The 24,274-nt window shown below is 37.8% G+C and overlaps 1 protein-coding gene and 1 non-coding gene across 2 annotated transcripts in view; both read left to right on the top strand.

Moving 5' to 3' along the window:
- Nucleotides 1-24,274, top strand: part of LOC140172559 (CCR4-NOT transcription complex subunit 1-like) — a 91,993-nt gene that overhangs the window by 51,756 nt on the left and 15,963 nt on the right. The window contains 12 exon segments of the mRNA XM_072195703.1: nt 2,740-3,072; nt 3,727-3,867; nt 6,180-6,335; nt 7,475-7,615; nt 8,522-8,626; nt 9,603-9,722; nt 14,414-14,602; nt 16,516-16,664; nt 17,143-17,251; nt 18,122-18,288; nt 19,059-19,293; nt 21,675-21,911. Of these exon segments, the coding sequence (XP_072051804.1) occupies nt 2,740-3,072; nt 3,727-3,867; nt 6,180-6,335; nt 7,475-7,615; nt 8,522-8,626; nt 9,603-9,722; nt 14,414-14,602; nt 16,516-16,664; nt 17,143-17,251; nt 18,122-18,288; nt 19,059-19,293; nt 21,675-21,911 (2,082 nt within the window).
- Nucleotides 19,896-19,969, top strand: Trnas-aga (transfer RNA serine (anticodon AGA)). The gene has a single exon. It is a non-coding gene; the product is annotated as a tRNA-Ser (tRNA).

Genomic DNA, 24,274 nt, shown 5'->3' on the forward strand with positions numbered 1-24,274 from the left:
TCGTGCATTAAAAATACCGACTGCGACTGTGGCTGGTAGGACATTGTTACAGAAGTCTTCGTTTTGATAGCAATTTACAATGTCCACTATTGCTGGTGCAGGATGGTAGGTGTGTGTGCTTGTGTATCACTGGAAGGTCTATTTGCCATTGTGTTTGACTCCATCATGGACCATGGTACTCTAGGACGCACCACTAAAAATGGCCCCATTGAAATATGTGTAAAAACACCGGTTTTCTTTGCTCATTTTGAGGCCTTTTGGGCTTGTTTTAAAATATTTCATGTTTACGCCGTAAACTGCGCCAAATCGGGCAGAGCGAAAGGTCTTTGCGAATAGAATTGGGGTTTTGCAAGAAACATGTATGATAGGAATTGCTAAGTTTCCAATGTGCGATCTCAACAATATTATTTTATGATGTTAACCCCATGAGAACTACCTGCCGATTGGCCAAGAAGTTTTCATTATCAATTGGCCCAATCAGCAACATTGTTAGAATAATTTCACCACACAAAAAAATGTGGGTGAATTATTTGCAAAGCTCCATTCTGATTGGTGATTAAAGTGAAAATATCATGTGATTGACCAATCAGAGGCAATGTTAGATCAGCAGGTAGTGCTCAGGGGGTTAAGAATGATTAAATGCATTAATTAGCCAGTGATGAAGCACATGTCTGAATATTGTGAGGATCATTACTTGAGAATTGTTCTGAGGCTGAAAATGTATGCAAAAAAAATTAGGAGTGCCACACATTTCAGGATATTTGTTTTCAAAAATTTTGAAAAGGATGCATATTTAGGACTTTGCACTTGCATACTAGATGCATGTTATGAGATATGTCCGATATTGTGCATTAAAAATACCGACTGCGACTGCGGCTGGTAGGACATTGTTACAGAAGTCTTCGTTTTGATAGCAATTTACAATGTCCACTATTGCTGGCGCAGGACGGTAGGTGTGTGTGCTTGTGTATCACTGGAATTTGCCATTGTGTTTGACTCCACCATGGTACTCTAGGGCGCACCACTAAAAAATCACCCCATTGAAATACGTGTAAAAACACCGGTTTTCTTTGCTCATTCTGAGGCCTTTTGGGCTTGTTTTAAAATATTTTATGATAACCAGTCGAATGCAAATCGATGAAAGTTTAACATATGTTTCAATGTATGGGACCTTCCACCTCGTTTTCCCGCTACGAGGCTGCGAACAGCGCCCTCACTGTTTTTGACATGCTCTCAAGACTCCAAACCCGTTTCTGGCATTTTTTAATTCGCCGACCTATTTTCTCCATAATTATAAAAATGCGACTTTTTTGGCGACTCAAATTTATGCATAGGCTTTATACTTTTATTCAAGATATAATTCGCCACTCTTTCTGATTAATTAGTCTAAAGACCAGCCCAAAATACCTCAAAAAGTTTTCTGAAAAACTCACCAGAACTCATTAGGGTTACACAAATGGCGCATTGATTTAGTGGTGTGCCTCTAGCCAATTTTCTTCTGCAAGTAATGTATGTTCCTGTCCATGTGTGAGGAGGATATTGAATTTGTAGGCAGCAATGTGAGCTTGTAATCAGAAAAATAAGACCATAAAAACTTTGATTAAATCCTTATTGCATATGCTATGAAGATTGTGCAACGAATAAGGTGATGATGACGTGATTAAATTAGCCAATCAGAACTCAACGTCATGTTTACGCCGTAAACTGCGCCAAATCGGGCAGAGCGAAAGGTCTTTGCGAATAGAATTGGGGTTTTGCAAGAAACATGTATGATAGGAATTGCTTAATAAACCAATGTGGGATCTCAACAATATTATTTTATGATGTTAACCCCATGAGAACTACCTGCCGATTGGCCAAAATGAAGTTTTCATTATCAATTTGCCCAATCAGCAACATTGTTAGAATAATTTCACCACGCAAAAAAAATGTGGGTGAATTATTTGCAAAGCTCCATTCTGATTGGTGATCAAAGTGAAAATATCATGTGATTGACCAATCAGAGGCAATGTTAGATCGGCAGGTAGTGCTCAGGGGGTTAAAAATGATTAAATGCATTAGCCAATGATGAAGCACATGTCTGAATATTGTGAGGATCATTACTTGAGAATTGTTCTGAGGCTGAAAATGTATGCAAAAAAAAAATGAGGAGTGCCACACATTTCAGGATATTTATTTTCAATAATTTTGAAAAGGATGTATATTTAGGACTTTGCACTTGCATACTAGATGCATGTTATGAGATATGTCCGATATCGTGCATTAAAAATACCGACTGCGACTGTGGCTGGTAGGACATTGTTACAGAAGTCTTCGTTTTGATAGCAATTTACAATGTCCACTATTGCTGGTGCAGGATGGTAGGTGTGTGTGCTTGTATATCACTGGAAGGTCCATTTGCCATTGTGTTTGACTCCATCATGGACCATGGTACTTTAGCCAATTTTCTTCTGCAAGTAATGTATGTTCCTGTCCATGGGTGAGGAGGATATTGATTGCTTGTTACTTTACTTCTTGAGGTCACATTGGATTTAATGTGGTATCATAATGTGCAGGATTAGATAGTGCATCTATTTAAAAAAAAAAAAACTTACCCCAATATTGTTCAGTTTTGAAATTGTGATTATTTTTCCAAGTGTAAGGATACTTTATTGGCGCAGTATATATGTTAAACATGGTACACATTAAAAGTGTCTGTTATTGAAGCAACTTGTTTCCATTTCTCTTTATCACACACAGGAGATTCCTCCAGCCATCTACCTAAAAGACTACGAGCAACTACCGTTCATTCCCCAAAGACTATCCGGCGCCAAGAAACCCAAAGATGATTCCCCACCCGCTTTCGATCCCATCCCAATACCACCCACACCACCGGTTCCAGATGCCATCGCCGTTCCAGCATCCCCCATCACCACAGCAACTACCACGGCAACACAGGGTACCACCACAGGAGCTGCGACTATCACCACCACAACGTCATCTTCTACAGCTCCTTTGCCACAGTTCAGCTTCCATGATTTGAATACGACGGCTCTGAGTGGACTAGCTCAACATGTGTCCTTTAATGCACAGGTACGAGTTTATATTATACAGGATGTAAATCTTCCAGAAATTTCCGGAATACTGGAAATTGGGCCATAAGAAAAAATCTTGACATGTAAAAATATATTAAAGGGGGTGGTAATAACCATCTAACCCCTGGTGCAGCCTATTTCCTGGAAGAGCTCCCATAAATATTCAATGCTGCATGCAAGCACTTGGCTTCTTGGCCAAGGGCCAGATCCATTTTCAGGGAATAGATCTGTTACCCATTTACATCCATGATTGTATACAACCAGAGTATCCATATACAGAGATGCCAGTTTTCAATTTTGACAAAAATGGATAGATTTTTTTAATGTTTAAATATAAATCTTTGCTGTTGGCCAAATAAAAACAATTTTTTAAAGCCCCAACTTGCACTGTTGATGTTCAAAACTTGAAATGAGTTTTTCATAGTCATTGTCTTTAAAAAGTTTCCACATTCATTTGGCTGGTTTTAAGTAAATCTATTCTGAAATTTAGTAAAGCCCAATTTATTTTGAACAGGAATTGCAGTCATTTAAAATGTGTTCCCAATCCTTTTTCTGCAGAAATCTTTCTGACCATGCTCGTATCCTGTAAAAGCTAACAATACGTTATTGAAACTTTATTCCTAATACTTTTTTTTCTATCTATTTCTTTTAGCTACCATTGTTCCAGACGCATCCCCAATTAAGGAGTTGTGTTAGAGCAGCAGTTGAGAGGGCTGTGCAAGAGTTGGTTGGACCTGTAGTTGACAGGTCCATTAAAATTGCACTTACAACATGCGAGCAGATTGTTAGAAAGGTAGGTACTGGGTATTGGCAGGTCATAGTCAATTGACGGAGGAGTAAATATGATTACATTGTAAAATGACAGACTGAAATAAAAGCTAAACAAAAGTTTCCAATGTGTACTACTTCCAAAGTTGCAATACCTCAGATATGTGAAATCAGTGGTGTCCGAAGGACTGTCCTTTGGAATTTTCAGGAGAGCAGCATTAAGTAGCTCTTCTGGAGCCTTCAACGAGAGCTGTTTAGAGCATTTACAATAGAATGTAAGGGCTCATATTGAAATACCTTACCAGGTTTTCACACAGAAAGAAGGCGGGATTCCCCTCGCTAAGTGCGTGCCTCAGGAAAGCTCGGTCATAAAATGGATGGATTATATGCATCAGTGATACACCCTGCCCAGGATTTTAACAAAAGAAGGCTAGCACAGGAAAGCTGCAGGATGGCGCACACCTTCCTGTGTAAGGGAATTTCAATATGAGCCCTAAGGAGAGAATGGTCAACTAAGGAGATCTAAAAATTTAAGGAGAGCAGTAGAGAGCAATTGCACTTGCACTCCTCAAAAGGCAGTCCCTGTTGTCCTATTTTTATTTTGATGTCAGTTGTGCTTAATTCAGTCCATACATCATCAAGGTGCAGCATGATCTTCTTTCGTCTCTCTCGCTCTCATTGTAGTCGCATCCATTGATCTTGGCACATGCTTGCTAGCATCCAGATTGAACGAAAGTTTGCTGATGCAAATTTTACTCGCACACAGTATTGGTATTAATATGTATCCGTTCTGAATGCCCATCCTTAGCATTTTTGTTTGCCTTGTCATGTTTATGTTCAAAATGCAGCAGTACCTGACTATTAGGAATGCACTCAGGGATGCACTGCTTCCAGACAAAAGGAGAAAGGTGGCAAACTTGACAGTCACTCAAATTGATTTTTATCAGCAATTGAAAAAGATTGACTTGATTTTTGTCTCGCCTGATAAGGCAGGAGACTATATAATCACTTTTCCGTGCGTATGTGTGTGTGTGTGTGTGTGTGTGTGTATGTGACAACCGCCTATTTTCTCGGAGACTATGAGTCGCACATTCCTCAAACTTGGTGGGTGGGTGCATCTTGACCCGAGACAGAACCGGTTTGTATTGGTTAGTGCGTCAAGGTCACTGAGGTCATGTAGGGGTCATCTGAGGTCAAATTAGTAAAAACTGTCGTATGGGCATGAAACTTGGTTGGTACAGTCAACATTTAAAGCCAAATTTTTGGAAGGTCATTTCAAGGTCACCAGGGTCATCTGAGGTCAAATTAGTAAAACTGTCGTATGGGCATGAAACTTAGTTGGTACAGTCAACATTTAAAGCCAAATTTTTGGAAGGTCATTTCAAGGTCACCAGGGGTCATCTGAGGTCAAATTGGTAAAACTGTCGTATGGGCATGAAACTTGAGGGGTACAGTCAACATTTAAAGCCAAATTTTGGAAGGTCATTTCAAGGTCACCAGGGTCATCTGAGGTCAACTTAGTAAAACTGTTGTACAGGCATGAAACTTGGTGGGTATAGTCAACATTTAAAGCCAAATTTTTGGAAGGTCATTTCAAGGTCACCAGGGGTCATCTGAGGTCAAATTAAGTAAAAACTGTTGTACGGGCATGAAACTTGGTGGGTACAGTCAACATTTAAAGCCAAATTTTTGGAAGGTCATTTCAAGGTCACCAGGGGTCACCTGAGGCCAAACTGAGTACAAACTGTTGTACGGGCATGAAACTTGGTGGGTACAGTCAACATTTAAAGCCCAATTTTTGGAAGGTCATTTCGAGGTCACCAGGGTCATCTGAGGTCAAATTAGTCAAAACTGTTGGTCGGGCATGAATCTTGGTGGGTACAGTCAACATTTAAAGCCAAATTTTGGAAGGTCATTTTGAGGTCACCAGGGTCATCTGAGGTCAAATTAGTAAAAACTGTTGTACGGGCATGAAACTTGGTGGGTACAGTCAACATTTAAAGCCAAATTTTAGAAGGTCATTTCCAGGCCACCAGGGGTCATCTGAGGTCAAATTAGTAAAAACTTTTAGATGGGCATGAAATTCGGTGGGTACAGTCAACATTTAAAGCCAAATTTTCGGAAGGTCATTTCAGGGTCACCAGGGTAATCTGAGGTCAAATTAGTAAAACCTGTTGCATGGGCATGAAACTTGATGGGTACGGTCACCATCAGCCAGATAATCGTGCCCAGCCGATAACCACCAAATTCATTTACCTCTACCAAAAGTAATCGCGAAAGCAGGCGAGACTCGTGGTTCGAGAACCGCCTTGTTATTGAATGTTTTTATAATTTCAGGATTTTGCCCTAGACCCAGAGGAGACTCGTATGCGTATGGCAGCCCATCATATGGTGCGCAATCTGACTGCTGGTATGGCTATGATTACATGCAGGGAACCGTTAGTGCTTAGTATTAGTAACAACTTTAAGACAACATGCATGACTGCTGTCAAGGTAAGTGGCAAATCATGATTTAACCCCCTGAGCACTACCTGCCGATCTAACATTGCCTCTGATTGGTCAATTACATGATATCTTCACTTTAATCACCAATCAGAATGGAGCTTTGCAAATAATTCAGCCTAATTTTTTTGTGTGTGGTGAAATTATTCTAACAATGTTGCTGATTGGTCAAATTGCTAATGAAAACTACTCTTTGGCCAATCGGCAGGTAGTTCTCATGGGGTTAAAACCTACCTGTAACAGATCTGTACATGAAGAAAAAGGTTCCCAAAGCCATATGTGGCAATACAATTGCGAGTTATGAAGTTAAAAGTCGTAAGATGTGAATAAAAAGACAAATGTCTATCCATAGTGGAAGCTCGTACACAAATTTTTCAATCAACATGTTGAATAAACCCATTCGTAATTATGTAGATTCTGTTACTGCAATTTGTTTCAGCAAAATTAAATAGACTTTACCATGCAGTGAAGCGTTTTTAAATATTGAAACATGCTGGTCATAATATTGACTATTTAGTTGTCACAATGATAATTATTTTAACCAATAACATGCTGAAATGTTCCACATTTGAGAGGTGACAATGACAAAACAGTAAAAGAGCAATGATTCTGTAGTAATACATTTTCATATGTCAATTGGTAATGAGTTCCATAGAAGCTGCCTTATGTAGCAAAATGCATAAATTGTTCCTTGTAAGTCTTTGAGTGTACTACAGGTTGATCAATTAATCCATGATTAGATGAAAACAAAGATGTAGCATTATGGAACATAAAGGTCTTGTAGATTGTCATCAATCTTGCGCCAAAATCATTGGGACACTTGGTGTTTTGAAAATCAAATTGCTGTAAATTGTAGACGAGTTGGGGGATGCATGATATGTTTCAAAGTTGATGTTATTTACTTGCTTCCCCCTTCTTCATCCTGGAAACAATGTTGGAACGGATATTTAGTGCAATCACCTTTCACTATTTTTCAGCATTGTTGAAGGGAAGTGGGGGGATATGTGAAATAAACAAAGTGTCTCAACATTTTTACACATGATTAAGGAGCTAGATTGTGTAGGCAAGTAATTACCATCAATATTGAGTATGAAATAAATTTTTTTATTTTTTTAATATTTTATTTGCAGGGTGTTAGTCAGCAGCAGAAAGAGCTAATAGAGCAGGCAGCAGGAGTAGTAGCCACAGATAATGTGGAGTTGGCTTGTTGCTTCATTCAAAAGTGTGCTGTAGAGAAAGCTATACCAGAGATGGACAGAAGACTAGCAACTGTAAGTTGATTATGGAGACTTTTTGTCATTTAAATGTTCATTTTAAATTCCTTTTTACTGGCACATAATTATGCGGTGTCGCTGATTATGTTATCTGAAATAATCAGAATCAACAGAATCAAGCAAAGTCATTTTTTGAATTCTTCTGCGGTGAGTGCTGTGCGTCAAGCGCATACGAGCATGAACGGAGAAGTGATAAACAGTCATGCTGATAGGATGATCATCAGTCATGACAACAAGACGGTTGACCCATTACTCATTGGCACATATGCGATTGCCAGACCACAGAAGAATTGAAAAAATTACTTTAATTATAGCCAATGGTGCTAATAACTTTGTTTAAATATTTAATTTACTTGTTTGTTACCTTTGCATTATACGAGTGAATATGTTTTTGTTTGTTACGTGATGAAACCTTACTGGGACTGATCAGCTGATGACCCGGTTTAGTCTCTGATAACAAGAAGAGAAAGATTTTAGAATGCGAAGAAGCAGCATGTGGGGAAATAGACTGGCTGCAATAACAACACACTTGTTATAGTGGTATCAGAAGATACACAGGCCACTACTTGTACACCTAAACCTCCCATTAATTATACCCATGAGTTGGGCTATTCCATAGTCCTTCTATGGAAGACATGAAATATGAATGAATGAATGAATGAATGAATGAATGAATGAATGACCTTAATCGCCCACACAGTGAGTGTAGAATTCAAATGGAGTCACCCATTCAGGTAGCCCCATTTGAAATTCACATTCCCTGTGTGAAAAATTAAGGGCATGTCTTCCACAGGTTCTGTATTACTATGGATTTCAACTAGAATAGCCCATTCCTTACATTGATGAGAGTAGTTTATGAAATTGTATTTTAACGTTCATATGTTTGTTTGTTTATCCATGCAGGAAATAGAATTGCGTAAACATGCCCGCAATGAAAACCGTAGATATTGTGATCCAGTAGTACTGACATACCAGGCTGAGAGAATGCCAGAACAAATAAGGCTTAAGGTGAGTGGCAACTTGTTTTGTTTGATACACAGGTCTTTCAAGTAAATTGTGGCCATGGCGGAACACTCTGTATGAGTGCAACTATGTATTTGAACAGATTCTATAAAATGTAACCCTCTCATGTGTACTTTTTGCCATTGACAAAATATTTCTCACTGGAGCTATTTTGTGAAATTAAAGGGCTAATCAAGCTCAGCCCCTGTTTTTCTTTAGCCTTGGACTGTGTCTTACACTGTGTACACTACATGTATGGAATGGGTATGTTCTGTGATTGCTGTGATGAATTATTAGAAGAAACTGTACATGCTATTTCTCAGCAGTCAGTTACTCCCTCCCTAGGTCATGCCACTATAATTGTTTGATAATACTACTAATCTTAAATATGTTTTAGAAGAAATATGATATTTTCAGCAGTCTTGCTCCTTCCCTTACTAGGTCATGCCTTTATAACTGTTTGATTATATCTGTATGAAAGTTTTAGAAGTTGAAGAAGAAATATGCCGCTAAGTTTCAAGAATCTGTAAGATGTGTTGGTAATGATGACAACTTACTAGGCTGATATCATGATGACCTGGTTTAGTTTCTGAACCCATCACTAGGGTCCACAACATGCTCATCTATCAGGCACAGTTCTTTAACCTCAATACATTTGCACATTTATTGAATGACCTTTGAAAATTTGGGTACAAAAACTCATACTCTTCAACTCGAGGTCAAATTTTGCACTATGATTGTTTATTGGGGTTATTGAACTATGCCATTGGGAAGGCCATTGTGGTCCATAGTGCATGTGACATCCTCCCAAGTTTGATTTGAAAGAATCGCACATCTTTATAGTGAAAGCAATGTGTTAGCAGAAAATGAAAACCAAGAAATATACAAAAATGTAGAAACATGGACAGTGATTGTGTAGAGTGACAACCCTATAAGATTCCATAATCAGTTATAATAACCATATTATTTCTATTTTTTACAGGTGGGTGGGGTGCCAGCAGGACAGATAGCTGTATACGAGGAGTTTGCTCGCAGTATCCCTGGCTTCCAACCCACCCCCGAAGCCAATCAACCCCCAGGGTTCCTGGCTAAGCCGATGCAGGTAACGGGTGGCAAGGTATCGTTATTGGTGGTCATCATTAAACCTACTCTTATATGATGTGATTGATTGATTGAACATGTGGTGGCTTTTTCACTGTAGAGTTGTTCATTTTATTTTCCAATCTTTATTTTTTAATTAGTTGTTGCAGTGCTGTGTTGAGTACATAATAGTAATAGTTCATTGATTTAACTAACCAATTGTGACTTGTTGTAAGTAGACTTGTATTGACTCAACTCAAATCGAATAACTCAACTTTGTATTGAGTCAACTCAAATCGAATGACTCAACTTTGTATTGACTCAACTCAAATCGAATGACTCAACTTTGTATAGACTCAACTCAAATCGAATGACTCAACTTTGTATTGACTCAACTCAAATCGAATGATTCAACTTTGTATCAAATCAAATGACTCAACTTTGTATTGACTCAACTCAAATCAAATGACTCAACTTTGTATTGAGTCAACTCAAATCGAATGACTCAACTTTGTATTGACTAAACTCAAATCGAATGACTCAACTTTGTATTGAGTCAACTCAAATCGAATGACTCAACTTTGTATTGAGTCAACTCAAATCGAATGACTCAACTTTGTATTGAGTCAACTCAAATCGAATGACTCAACTTTGTATTGAGTCAACTCAAATCGAATGACTCAACTTGTTGATTTGACTGGAGAGACTACCCTTAAATGAATCGACTTGTGACTAGACCAGGTAGACCCCTTGTTGATCGATTTGAGACTCAACCTCCTGATGACTCATCTTGACTCCTGACGCTCGATGAATCCATACAACTTGTGACTCAACCTCTTGATGACTCATTTTGAAGAATCCATACAACTTGTGACTCAACTTCTCAGCGACTCTTCTTGACCGGGTGCCTGATTAACTCGACTTGACTCAACTTTCAGGACTTAATTTTTAAGTTAGTGCTGTGATCAGTAGGTCGTCTCTCATCTCAAATCACATTGCGCATTTGCATAATACAGATGCCTCCATTTTGAAGTGCTGTCAATATTAGTAATTAACTTCACTGATTGATAAAACACCTAAATGGACTAACCACAAAGTAGCACAATTCATTGATTGCACATCGATTCCCATTACAAATTGTGGATTGAGTTTTGCACCATAAATGTGAATTAATATGCAACTGTTTTGGTCATGCCCTCACATGGTTGTCGTTTGATTAGGATCACTGCACAAATCGTTTCTTCGGAAGAGACCAAGTGGTACACAAGTCATGTGAAAAATTGTGTGTATTTGCTAGAGTTGACTAATTCCATCATAGCAGCAGCAATCCATTGCATTGCCTTCTGATATTGTGCCTAAATTAGAATTATTCATGAAAGCAAATAATTTAATTGAAGTCATGTCATTTTAGCCTCCGTTTATACTTGCAAATGATTTTAGTATGGACAGATTATCACCTATTCGCCGTCTTAGTGTGACATCAAAATCGCTCATTGCCTGGTCAGCTGGTTCACTCTATATGTGTTTGGAACCACAATCAAGATGATCACAACACAAAGTCAATGGGCTGTTAACAGGTATGCAAGTAACTAAGGTATGACATATTCATTACAACAGCGAATCTCAAGAGTATTTCAAGATGTCAAGATGTTTTGGAGCACACAGGTGATTTTCAATATGATATGTCCTGACACATGGCTGTTTAGAAATGAAAGTCAGATTTTGTGATCGCCTCAATTTGTAGTTGTAACTAAAAGTGATTGATAACATTTGAACACTAAATGTCAGATTAGTCAATAGCAGGTCTCAAAATAATTCAGTTTGAAACAAAAATTTGCTTTCTACGATATTTTCGCAGATTAGTCTATATTTTAAGGAAGGTGTTCAAATATTGCAACACTTGATTCATGCAGGCCCCGAAATAGTTCAATTTGACATAAAATTTTGCTCTCTACGTTTGAACTTTCTCATTGTGGTTTTGAAAGTGTCGCATGGTGATTGTTTAAAGATGTGGTGTAATTGTGCACCCCTTCATTGGAAGTTGTATCACAAGATAATGCTATAATTAAGTTGTGATTATTACACATAGTTGGTGTTGACGATGGTTTGAACGAGTACAAGAAAAATTTATTGCCAGATGAGCATGCAGCACACAGTGATTTGAATCTAGAATGTGTTTTGTGAATGAACGAAGATACGTTCCAATGGCATGTTTGTTTGAATGATTCACAGTCAATTAGCCCACCATTGTTCATTGCTTAGAATTTATCAGGTAAATATCATTTTATGCAGTTGAGTATTGATATTTCATAAGCAAAATACTATACATGTGTGTATCTGGCAGCAAAGTTTACACCAAAATTGTCAATTATATCAAAAAGGACGCTTTTTGAAATGTCCACAATTAAGGGAAAATTTATTGGACTAGTTGGATAAATTTGGCTAATCTAGTTGAAATCCATACATCCCTATGGAAGACATAACCTGAATCTCCCACACAGAGAGTGTGAATTACAAACAAGGTTACCTGAAGAGGTAACTTCATTTGAAATTCACACTCTCTGTGTGGGAGATTCAGGTTATGTCTTCCATAGGGATGTATGGATTTCAACTAGATTAGCCAAATTTACAACTAAGAATGTCAATTACACCAATTGATGAAAGATAGAAGAAATTTTGAATATCACACATAAATAATGGTCCTTTTGGTTAGGTTAAATAAATGTCTTATACACACATGATAGTGACATGAATATCAAACTCAAAAGCAAAAGAGTTAAACGGTTTAATGGTCACCACCACAATAGCAGTACCCACTTGTCATATTCTTCATATTTCTTTTCTTTTTTTCTTTTACATGTATTTGTTTGTAGAAAAGCTACCATCAGAGTTTCTTAGACGTACTGTATTCTCGCTAATTAATGCCCCCACAATAAATGCCCCCCACCATTTTTTTCAACCAAACAATTCCATAAAATACCAAAATACTACTGTCAGGGATGTAAGTTTTCAGTAGTCCATATTTACGCATCTCTTTTATTTTCAGCCTGTTTTATGGACATTCTGATCATTTTCACACTGTTTTTCAGGCTTATTCAGGCTTTTTGTTTAAAGTGAACTTTCAAATCCCTGTACTGCACAGTACTCGTATTTTGTAACATGTAATCGCACATTTCACGATATCCATACGTGCGGCCATTGTTATCAACAGTGTTTACAGTATTTGCAGAAATTCCTTACTGTTTGTGGAGCACCACAGCACTGCCAGTTAGTACTAGCAATGTTTTAATGGAAATTATCATTGTAAAAAAGACCTTAAGCTGCCCCCTTGGAAAATGCAGTGCCCTGTGAGCTTTAATTGGAGAGAATATTTAGATACTGAATTTAAAGTGAACTTTTATGACAGAATAAATCCTGATCAGTAAGTGTTGAAGAAAACCTGATGGCAGCTACACACTTATTTCATGTTGGGTTGCAGTATAATACATTTCACAGTAGTAATTTGTAGACGTTAAGACTAACAAACCAAGCTATCAAACAAATGAAGGCGTCCATCAAATGTGGTGTAATTGTCAGGCCCATTTTAATAGTTTGATGGATTTTCCGTTCTCCATTGATTTGACCATTCTGTCATGTCTTTCCTCTCCACGCAGGTTTGTCATTGCAACAAATTTTTAATGCAGAATTTTGATTGAATGAATTTTAAAAAGTAGTATTCTATCAAAGTGCAATTGTATTTCTTGCTCATGATGATTGCTTACTGGGACTGATGCGCAGGTCAAACTTGGCTTGTTGACAGAGACGAAAACATTCCTCAATTCTGAACCAAGGTGATATATTGCACCTGGCAAATTGCCACATCATTTGTTGCAATGACAATATGGTTGTTAAATGTCAGAACTGTACAGCGCACAAAAAGTATCCATACACTACAAAAAAAGAAAGCAAAGGCAAAGACACTTAACCTAAAGTATACCAATTTGAAATTTGGTGAAATTGATTTGGTATAATCATTCAACCCAAATGGTCAAATCACTCCATTTGCCCAATGTCTCATTTGTTTGTTAATTGGTTTGTTTCATAGAAATCACACATTACTGTCTAAATTGTAGTTGCTGTAGCTTAACAATACATCCTTGTTTTGGGTCAATTTCATTTTGTTTTAGGGTTCTGATTTGTTAAAATTAGGGGTAGGTTTAGTGTTAAGATTGATGGGATGTGTTTTAGTGTTAGAGTTTAGGATTAAGGTTACTATGGGGATGTGGTTAAGTTTGAAAACATGGACAAAATGAAATTAGGCAAATATGTGTAAACTTACATGATGTATTGTGACTTTATGTCCACAACTTTATTTTTAGTCACTATTTGCTGTTATTAACAATAATATACTTGTTTTCGTGTTACCAAAAACATTGGTAGTACTGATTATGAGATTACTGTGACTAATCATGTCGCCATCTGAGATGTCGTCATTTGATGTCATGTCGACTTGCAATGCGCAGTAACTATGTTTGCTAAACGATGTGCGCATCGGTGTGACGGGTACTGACGTCAAAAGACGACATCTTTGATGTACTCGCAAATGCTTATGGGATTTACCGAAAAGGTCAATTGGATCAACAGGAATATCCACTTCCATCTCGACACTATTAATCCACCTCTTACACAATGCTCATGTTGCAACTTTTTAACCATCTCTTACCCATCACGCAGTCGTACGCCACCGATGAGATCACCCAGATATACGACAAGTGCGTGCAGGAGATTGAGCAGCATCTGCACGCCCTGATGCAGGCTGGAGCTAGCAGTCAACATATCCAAGTATTACAGATGCTTCTTGAGGCGGTGGTATTGGCGAGGAATTCTAGGGAGATTGTCACTGCTCTGGCGTTACTACAAAAGGTGAGTGTAGACTACTTGGGGTTTCTGATCTTGGTATGTCTGCCTTTTGTACACATGTGGCACAGTTGACCATACCTTGCATTGGGATTGTGTGCAAATATCTGGTGTTTTCATCCTTTTATTTAACATTCAAAACATATGAATAAAAATTAATGCAGTGGGACATTATGAATGTTTTATGGGGACTTGACCTTTAAAATTAGGTTATATTGACCAGATTTCCCAATAATTTGTTGACACAAAATGATGAATACTTTACTAGGTCGGAGCACAAGTCTGCATGACCTGTGTCAATGACGACCGGTTTAGTCTCTGATTCAAGGTGTCAAGAAGTTAAAAGGAAGGTGACCTGATAAATTTGGAAAATCAAATTCTTTAAAACTTACGTATAACATAAAATGTCATCCCTTTCAAGCACTCTTGCAAAAAAGAAAATGTAATGTTTTTGTAAATGTGACTAATCCCTAATGGAATTACCGACATTTATACAGTGTGATATTGGAAGTCTACATTGTTTTTATTAATGATAATCATCATGATCATGTAATATATTGATTTCAAGTGAAAGGCCCTATGTTTCTCATAAACATATTGAAATTAGAAGTTCCAACTCAGTGTATTTCCCAAGATATCAAGACTAATTCGCAGTTTTTGATGATTTCTTCGAAATACACCGATTTGGAACGCCAAATTTCAATATGGGCACGGTGGCTCAGTGGTTACGGCCTTGGACTCATAATCTGAGAGCTTGCTTGACGTGCGTGGGTTCGAGTCCCCGTCCCGCCACTGTGTTGCGCCCTAAGGCAAGGCGCTTTGTCTTGCTTGCCTCACCCCACCCAGGTGCAATGGGAAGCTGTTAGGGGTAGTCACAGTCGTTGTACTGATGAACCCTGCGCCATTTGTAGGCAGCAAACGTGGTACCGACATATTCTAATAACGGCGGAATAAATGTAAAGCGCTTTGAGGCTGTTTACGGCATAAAGCGCTATATAAATATCTACATTTATTTTATTTTTTTATATGTTTATGAGAAAAATATGAGCTTTCATCTGATACCAAAATCAGCATTTTGATGAGGTTAAGTGGGGGATGAGATTTTCAATCAGGTTACCCACCTTTAAGATGATCATTGAAAATAGAATCATGTTGCTTTTATAAAACAATGCTACAGTTAAATTCGGAACGCTAGTAGCTCCACGATAAACACATGCATATGGTGTGGTACAGAAGAAAGCATGCACACACCTTACATTGCGTACACACTTGTACACGGCATGGACGCAACAGGTATGTTGGAGCTTGGCCAAGAATTAGTATTCAATAGTATTTTGCAATCAATTTATTTGATCTTAAGCTGAATCAATCAATCAAGTTTATTGGTCGTGATGAACACTTACTGGTACTTTTTGTCTGATGGACAGGTCAAATTTGGCTTGTTTACTGAGATGAAAAATCCCTCATTCTGAACCAAGACAAAACAGATTCGCAACCTGAAATATTTCACAATGCTGAGTGAAAATGTATGGTGCTTTTTAAAACAAAATAATAAAAGTACTGTGCTTTACATATGGAGTGTGAACTTGATATGAAAAAATGTATCATTTTGAATGGAATGCTCTTTAGATCAAAGAAAATAATAGCTTCAACAAATCAGCAATATTTGCCCCCCCAAAAAAAAAAAATTGATAGTAATTTCTAGGTCATCTGAGATCACACGCACATGGTGTGGTACAGAAGAAAGCATGCACACACCTTACATTGCGTCCACACTTGTACACGACATGGACGCAACAGGTATGTTGGAGCTTGGCCAAGAATTACTTAATTTACCTGTAGCAGTTAATTGGCTCAACTTACAATAATTATTTGGCAAATAAGTCTAACTGATCATGTGTTTTCCTTTTTTGACACAGTCTGTTGAAGGTTTGTTGGAAGGCTACACTCCAACAGCCATGGAGCCAGAGTTGGCATTGCGCTACAGGGATTGTCATGTATTGGTGCTAAAATCACTGCAGGACCAAAGAGCCTATGGACCACAGTGGACAAACAAACAAGTTACAAGGTACTGTGAAATAAGTTCTCAAAGCCTGTTCATGTGTAACAATATCGGGCCATCCACATTAAACTCACATTTACAGTGATATTTCACTGATAATGTAGCTTCAGACTGTCAACCCATACTGCTACTCTCTGTCCTTTTATGGGGTCTAGAGACTGCCATATAGGGCATAGTAATGAGTTAATCAAAGATTTGTTGTAACTTGTACACCATGCCCTTACTGAGTACAATGTCACAACTGCTCCCGTTCCAATTCATCTGAAGAAACTGATAAATTATCTCTGAAACATCTCTGAAAAAAAAGAGTAAACATACAATTATTTAATTCTGGGTGAATATACAAATAACAGTCCAAATAATGTATCCAAAACAGCTCAGAGGAACTTTGTTCAATGATCTTGTGTTATCTTGTGGCATTCCATGATGTCATGATATATATTGTATGTAATGTGACTGTAATTTTTCCTCCTCTCTTTGTCAGAGTTGTATTTGAGAGTCGCGGTGAGCAGAGGTACAATTTAGATGCAATAGAGCAGATGCTGCGAGGGCACCTGCTGAACCTGCAAGCTGTTGATATGCAAATTGCACAGGTGAGTGAATATGCATGGATGATGATTGGGAGCTTAAGATCAAACTTGAAGGCATTAATATGTGACACAAGCTGGTCGATGGAGGCCATAGGCAGCAAATTTGAAATTGAGATAAAAGGCAAAAATATGGAGTAAAATACATAAGAAAATAGACATTGCATAATTTTAGAACCAAGTATGCTAGACCTTCAGTAACTCAATTTTCAAAAATGCCTCCTTCGGCCTTCATGGACCAGTGTGTCACGTATAATGTTTGTTACCAGTGGGCAATAGCAGAACAGGATGGTTTAGTTAAAGAGCAAAAAGGGCTTGATACCTTTTTAAACTTTTTATATTATAACCCACACTCAATAAATATGATTTAACGCTAGTATGTTTTAATCATTCAGACATGGACAGTAGAGAATTGCATTGCATATGAAATCTTACGATATGATGACTTTACTATGGCTGAACAGACCTTTAGGGTTTGTGATATTCTGTTGACTTGGTTTAGTTTCTTAACTGTAAAGTGGTTCCCTGTGACATGTTGTGATGTAAAATAGCCATCACCCTGAGCTTGTGGATCGCAACCCCATAAACTTAGGTTTATGTTTGAGGTAATCTTATTGATCCCCAGATTTAATTTGGCAGGATTGGATGAATTTGCAATCATTGTGGGACAGGGCTTGAATTTCAGGGAGGCCACCAAGGCCATTGCCTGTCCTTTTCAGTTGTGGTGCCCCAGATCTTTGTCTTTGCTCAGTGGCCTGAAAATGGGTGCCCCACAAAATTCAAATTCGAAGCCTGTTGTGGGATGACCACTACAATATCTTATGAGGAGGATTACTAATATTTTATTTCTAATATTTGTTTTTTTGCATTGTACAGTCCATGGAGAATGGGCTCAACTACACAGCAGTAGCATTCGCCATGAATGTTGTGAGACGGTTTCTTATCGACGACAAACAAAGCAACATCCTGAATGAAGCGGACCTGTACAACACTCTTCACATCTTGGCACGTATTGCCAACCAGTCTCCAAACCCACCTGAAGGGTAAGGTTACAATATACAGTACCTGTTTTAGGTGTCAATGGGCTCTTCCATTTTAAAGTCCACATTCCCTCTGTGGAAGATTTCACTGCATTTTTAATTGGGAGGGCAGCGATTGACGAGTGAACTTGGAACTTGGCCCTCTAATTTTGAGTTACTTCAGATATACTTGTATTTTTATAAATAGTATTTTTGCAATCAATTTGATCTTATGCTGAATGAATCATGGAAGATTTTTGGTTATGATGAACACTTTACTGGTACTTACTTTCTGATGGACAGGTCAGATTTGGCTTGTTTACAGAGACGAAAAATCCCTCATTCTGAACCAAGACAACACAGATTCACAAACCTGAAATATTTCACAATCCTGAGTGAAAATGTACAGTGCTTTTTAAAACAAAATTCTAAAAGTGTGTTTACTGTACAGTACCATCAGGAGTGTGAACTTGATATAAAAGAAATGCATCATTTTGAATGGAATGTTCTTTTTGAGCAAAGAAAATAATAGCTTCAGCAAATTAGCATTATTTTCCCCAAAAATTGATTGTAATTTCTAGGTCATCTGAGATCAAGTAAATACAATTTGTTGGATTTTAGAAAAAAAAAATTAATGGAGAAAAAAATTTGCATCTGACAAGGTAATTGCAAAAGAAGGCAGCCCTTGTTGTTCCAGAACTGCCTTGTTTTAAGAAACACTTACACAATTGAAACAGGGTGGGAAAGAATGTTGTACATTACTGATATTGTTTCATTCCTTATTTCATTTTCAGTTTACCACATCTAATCGAGCTTGTGAGACAAAACCACGACCCAGCATTCCTAGACAAAGCCCCCGGTGGCCCTACATCGATGATGCACTCTGGCATCTCGCAAGCACGCGAGTTTGACGATCCGCCAGGTTTGCGAGAGAAGACGGAGTACCTTCTGAGGGAGTGGGTCAACATGTTCCACTCGCCTGCTGGGGGTAAAGATAGTACCAAAGCTTTCTCTGCCTTTGTTAATCAAGTAAGTATGTATTATAAAGCGTGATATTTTCACGGTAGGAATTTTTCGTGATTTTAACTGTTCAGAGCAGTTTTACAGCATCTTATTTTCACAATTACAAACAGTTACACATTAAAGCCTATTGGTAAAACATATTTTCGCCGGTTTTTAAATTCACACTTCTGAAATTAACCACAAAAAGCATGAAAATAAAAACCTTGTGTAAATTTCCTGTTGTACAGTTTAAGTAAAGCAAAAGGGTTAGACCCAAAGAGTACCAACTCAAAATTGACTCATGTTTAAATGCGCCATATTGGTTTGTAGCTCATGGAGGGCAAATAGTGTATGTATCTCAGGCGTTTATCGGCTAAAGCCCGAAATGGAAAGCTAATTATCGTATTTAAGCTTGAAGGTTTGCCAGACATGTTTGGCACAACATTTTACATGCAGAATGCATGCAGAATGCAAACAATCATGAAGAAAGAGTGAACAGTTTACCAACCCAAAGTGTTACAATTAAACAACACAACATATAAATACAAATCCCGACCGGCACACAACCCAACTTGAAAAAAAAGCAAGGGAATGTGCCGGCATGGGAATTAACCACCGTTTACCAGTGGGAGCTGGTAGCCTAATGGATAAGGCGTCCGTCTAGAGATCGGAAGGTCGTGGGTTCGATTCCCGCGCCGGCACATTCCCTTGCTTTTTTTCAAGTTGGGTTGTGTGCCGGTCGGGATTTGTATTTATATGTTGTGTTGATTAATTGTAACACTTTGGGTTGGTAAACTGTTCACTCTTTCTTATTTAATATATTCAGTTTTCTCTCGTAGCGAGCAATCGTTCCCCATTGTGTTTATTTGTTCTTATGCAGGATGCGTATCCCCATTACCTACTTTACAAACAATCATGCATAGCAAAATAATTTTGCCCTCCATAAGTGACACACAAACATGGCAGAGTCGGTACTCTTTGGTTCTACCTCATTGAAGTGACTTTGTACCTATGCAAGTGTGTTAACAATGCCAAAAGTCCTCATTCCAGAATAAGTGCCACTATGGCATCCCAATAGATTATGGTTAGGTTATAGGGTTATGGTTAGATTATGGTTGGGGTGGTGACAGCTGTTGGAATGTTTTCTTACAAAAAATACTTACATGCAACTCTTGTGGGTGCAATTTTAGAATCTGGTATGCCAATGTGTCCAGCACCCTCTGTAATAACTTATCATATTCGGAATAACGCACACCTGATCCTTATATGTGACCCGGCAGCACAAATGAGCCGTAAATTCCCTAAATTGTATTCTGAGTTACGGTGTAAAATGTGTACGAAGGTCGTATTCATCGGTAATTTAAGCTGGCCCGACATCGATCTCATTTTGATAGTGAAAAACTGATCAATTATCCTATTGTTGAAGTGGATAATAAGCTTCTACCTTAGATGGCTATAGAACTTTTAATAGCTCTGGTCTTTGTTTGCTTTTGCTAAATCCTGTTCAAGTGGTGGGTTACCAGGCATTGTATTATGTATAGGTATGCATAACCAACAATTAACAATGAGAGAACTTTCTTAAACCTCGTTGACTTGGGGATGATTTGAAATGACCGCCAATTATGACTGTTTGATATTTATTGTCAGCAATGTGGAAAAACAGACACATGTAGAAACGAAAAGAGCTATAATTTTGTTGAAGGAGCAAAGTTTAACAAACCATAACCCCGCTTCTGGATATCGCTTGAAGTCAAATGATATACCATTTTTAAGTTTATGATGTTTATTTTTTAAACACGAAATAAAACAAAATTGACCGGGGGAGGAATTTACGGCTCATTCGCCGTGAACGGTCACATATATAAGGTTTATACTTAGGCTGGATAGTGTCTTGGTTATGATGATTGCTTACTGGGACTGATAGGCAGGTCATTACTTGGCTTGTTGACAGAGACGAAAACATTCCTCATTTCTGAGCCAAGACAAAAAAGTATTGTGATCACCAGTGTTGTAACAAGTTGTAACAATAGAAAGCAAAATTAAACTTCTACGCTACTGACATTTTGTACACACATCGGGAGTGCTTTCCTTGGGTCAACCTGCATCTTCAGCGGATGTTATTGCTCTGAAGATTGTTGCTAGTGATGTTGAGACACCTACAATGACATCACAGGTGTAGATGATGTCAAACAAGATGATGTTGTTGTGCTCCAACAATTTGGTAAAACGAGGCAAGTGATATTCAATGATTTGGCCCTATTGACTGGAGCTAAAAATTAGGCCTTTGACTTGAATTTTTGGTAACTTATTACAACACTGGTGATCACTTTATGGATAATAACTAAAATGTATTATGATTTTATGATGGTAATTATTAAATCACAAATGACTTGTGTTTTTTTTGCCAGATGCACCAGCAGGGCATTTTAAAGACGGACGACCTCATCACCCGTTTCTTCCGCATTTGCACCGAGCTTTGCGTGGATCTGTGCTACAGGGCTCTATCAGAGGCTGCTCACACGCCGACTCTAACAAGAGCAAAGTGTTTCCATACTCTAGATGCCTTTGTACGTCTCATTGCTCTGCTTGTCAAGCACTCTGGGGATGCGGCTAATGCCGTCACTAAAATTAATCTATTGAACAAGGTGAGCAAGAAGATGAAAATGGATATCCAAGTGGACGAGTCTAAAAGAGCAAAATTCTTGACTAAATTTTAAAAAAAAGTTACTAATGTAGGGTTTAAGTTAAGGCAAATTTTCCTTGGTTTTAATGATTGCTGACTGGGACTGATGGGCAGGTCAGACTTGGCTTGTTGACAGAGACGAAAACATTCCTCATTTCTGAATCAAGGTGATATATTTCAGCAGTTTCTTATAATATCAAGTATTTTTCCCCATGGTGTGCATAGGGATACATCATTGCCATCAAACCGCTTGCTGATATGGGTGGAACAATGTTGACTTGTCAATGAGTTGGCAATAGCTGATCCCACAGCGACCAATCACAATGCGTAGCGTGTGATATACAACACACTTCAAACCAGCAAAACAGACCAACTATTTGGGTAGTCACTATTATATAGGGGTCATGGTTAAGGACAAAAAGTATCAATAGTATTTTGCAATCAATTTGATCTTATGCTGAATCAATCATGGAAGTTATTGGTTATGATGAACAGTTACTGGTACTTACTTTCTGATGGACATGTCAAACTGGGCTTGTTTACAGAGACGAAAAATCCCTCATTCTGAACCAAGACGAACCAGATTCACAAACCTAAAATATTTCACAATCCTGAGTGAACACATATAGGGCTTTTAAAACAAAGTACTATAAGTATGTTTATTGTATAGTACATCAGGAGTGTGAACTTGATATAAAAGAAATGCATCATTTTGAATGGAATGCTCTTTAGATCAAAGAAAACAATAGCTTCAGCAATCAGCATTATTTGCTACCAAAAAATTGATTGTAGTTTCTAGGTCATCTGAAATCAAGTAAGTCAAATTTGTTAGATTTTCGGGAAAAAAAACCAAATAATGGAGAAAACAATTTGCATCTGCCAAGATAATCGCAAATGAAGGCTAAAAGAGGAAAATTCTTGACTAAATTTTAAAAAAAAGTTACTAATGTAGGGTTTAAGTTAAGGCAAATTTTCCTTGGTTTTAATGATTGCTGACTGGGACTGATGGGCAGGTCAGACTTGGCTTGTTGACAGAGACGAAAACATTCCTCATTTCTGAATCAAGGTGATATATTTCAGCAGTTTCTTATAATATCAAGTATTTTTCCCCCATGGTGTGCATAGGGGATACATCATTGCCATCAAACCGTTTGCTGATATGGGTGGAACAATGTTGACTTGTCAATGAGTTGGCAATAGCTGATCACACAGCGACCAATCACAATGCGTAGCGTGTGATATACAACACACACTTCAAACCAGCAAAACAGACCAACTATTTGGGTAGTCACTATTATATAGGGGTCATGGTTAAGGACAAAAAGTATCAATAATATTTTGCAATCAATTTGATCTTATGCTGAATCAATCATGGAAGTTATTGGTTATGATGAACAGTTACTGGTACTTACTTTCTGATGGACATGTCAAACTTGGCTTGTTTACAGAGACGAAAAATCCCTCATTCTGAACCAAGACGAACCAGATTCACAAACCTGAAGTTTTTCACAATCCTGAGTGAACACGTATAGGGCTTTTAAAACAAAGTACTATAAGTATGTTTATTGTATAGTACATCAGGAGTGGGAACTTGATATAAAAGAAATGCATCATTTTGAATGGAATGCTCTTTAGATCAAAGAAAACAATAGCTTCAGCAATCGGCATTATTTGCTACCAAAAAATTGATTGTAGTTTCTAGGTCATCTGAAATCAAGTAAGTCAAATTTGTTAGATTTTCTAAAAAAAAAAAAAAAAAAATAATGGAGAAAACAATTTGCATCTGCCAAGATAATCGCAAATGAAGGCTAAAAGAGCAAAATTCTTGACTAAATTAAAAAAAAAGTTACTAATGTTAAGGCAAATTTTCCTTGGTTTTAATGATTGCTGACTGGGACTGATGGGCAGGTCAGACTTGGCTTGTTGACAGAGACGAAAACATTCCTCATTTCTGAATCAAGGTGATATATTTCAGCAGTTTCTTATAATATCAAGTATTTTTCCCCCATGGTGTGCATAGGGGATACATCATTGCCATCAAACCGTTTGCTGATATGGGTGGAACAATGTTGACTTGTCAATGAGTTGGCAATAGCTGATCACACAGCGACCAATCACAATGCCTAGCGTGTGATATACAACACACACTTCAAACCAGCAAAACAGACCAACTATTTGGGTAGTCACTATTATATAGGGGTCATGGTTAAGGACAAAAAGTATCAATAGTATTTTGCAATCAATTTGATCTTATGCTGAATCAATCATGGAAGTTATTGGTTATGATGAACAGTTACTGGTACTTACTTTCTGATGGACATGTCA

Source organism: Amphiura filiformis, chromosome 16 (genome assembly GCF_039555335.1).
Source record: "Amphiura filiformis chromosome 16, Afil_fr2py, whole genome shotgun sequence".
NCBI classification, from domain to species: domain Eukaryota; kingdom Metazoa; phylum Echinodermata; class Ophiuroidea; order Amphilepidida; family Amphiuridae; genus Amphiura; species Amphiura filiformis.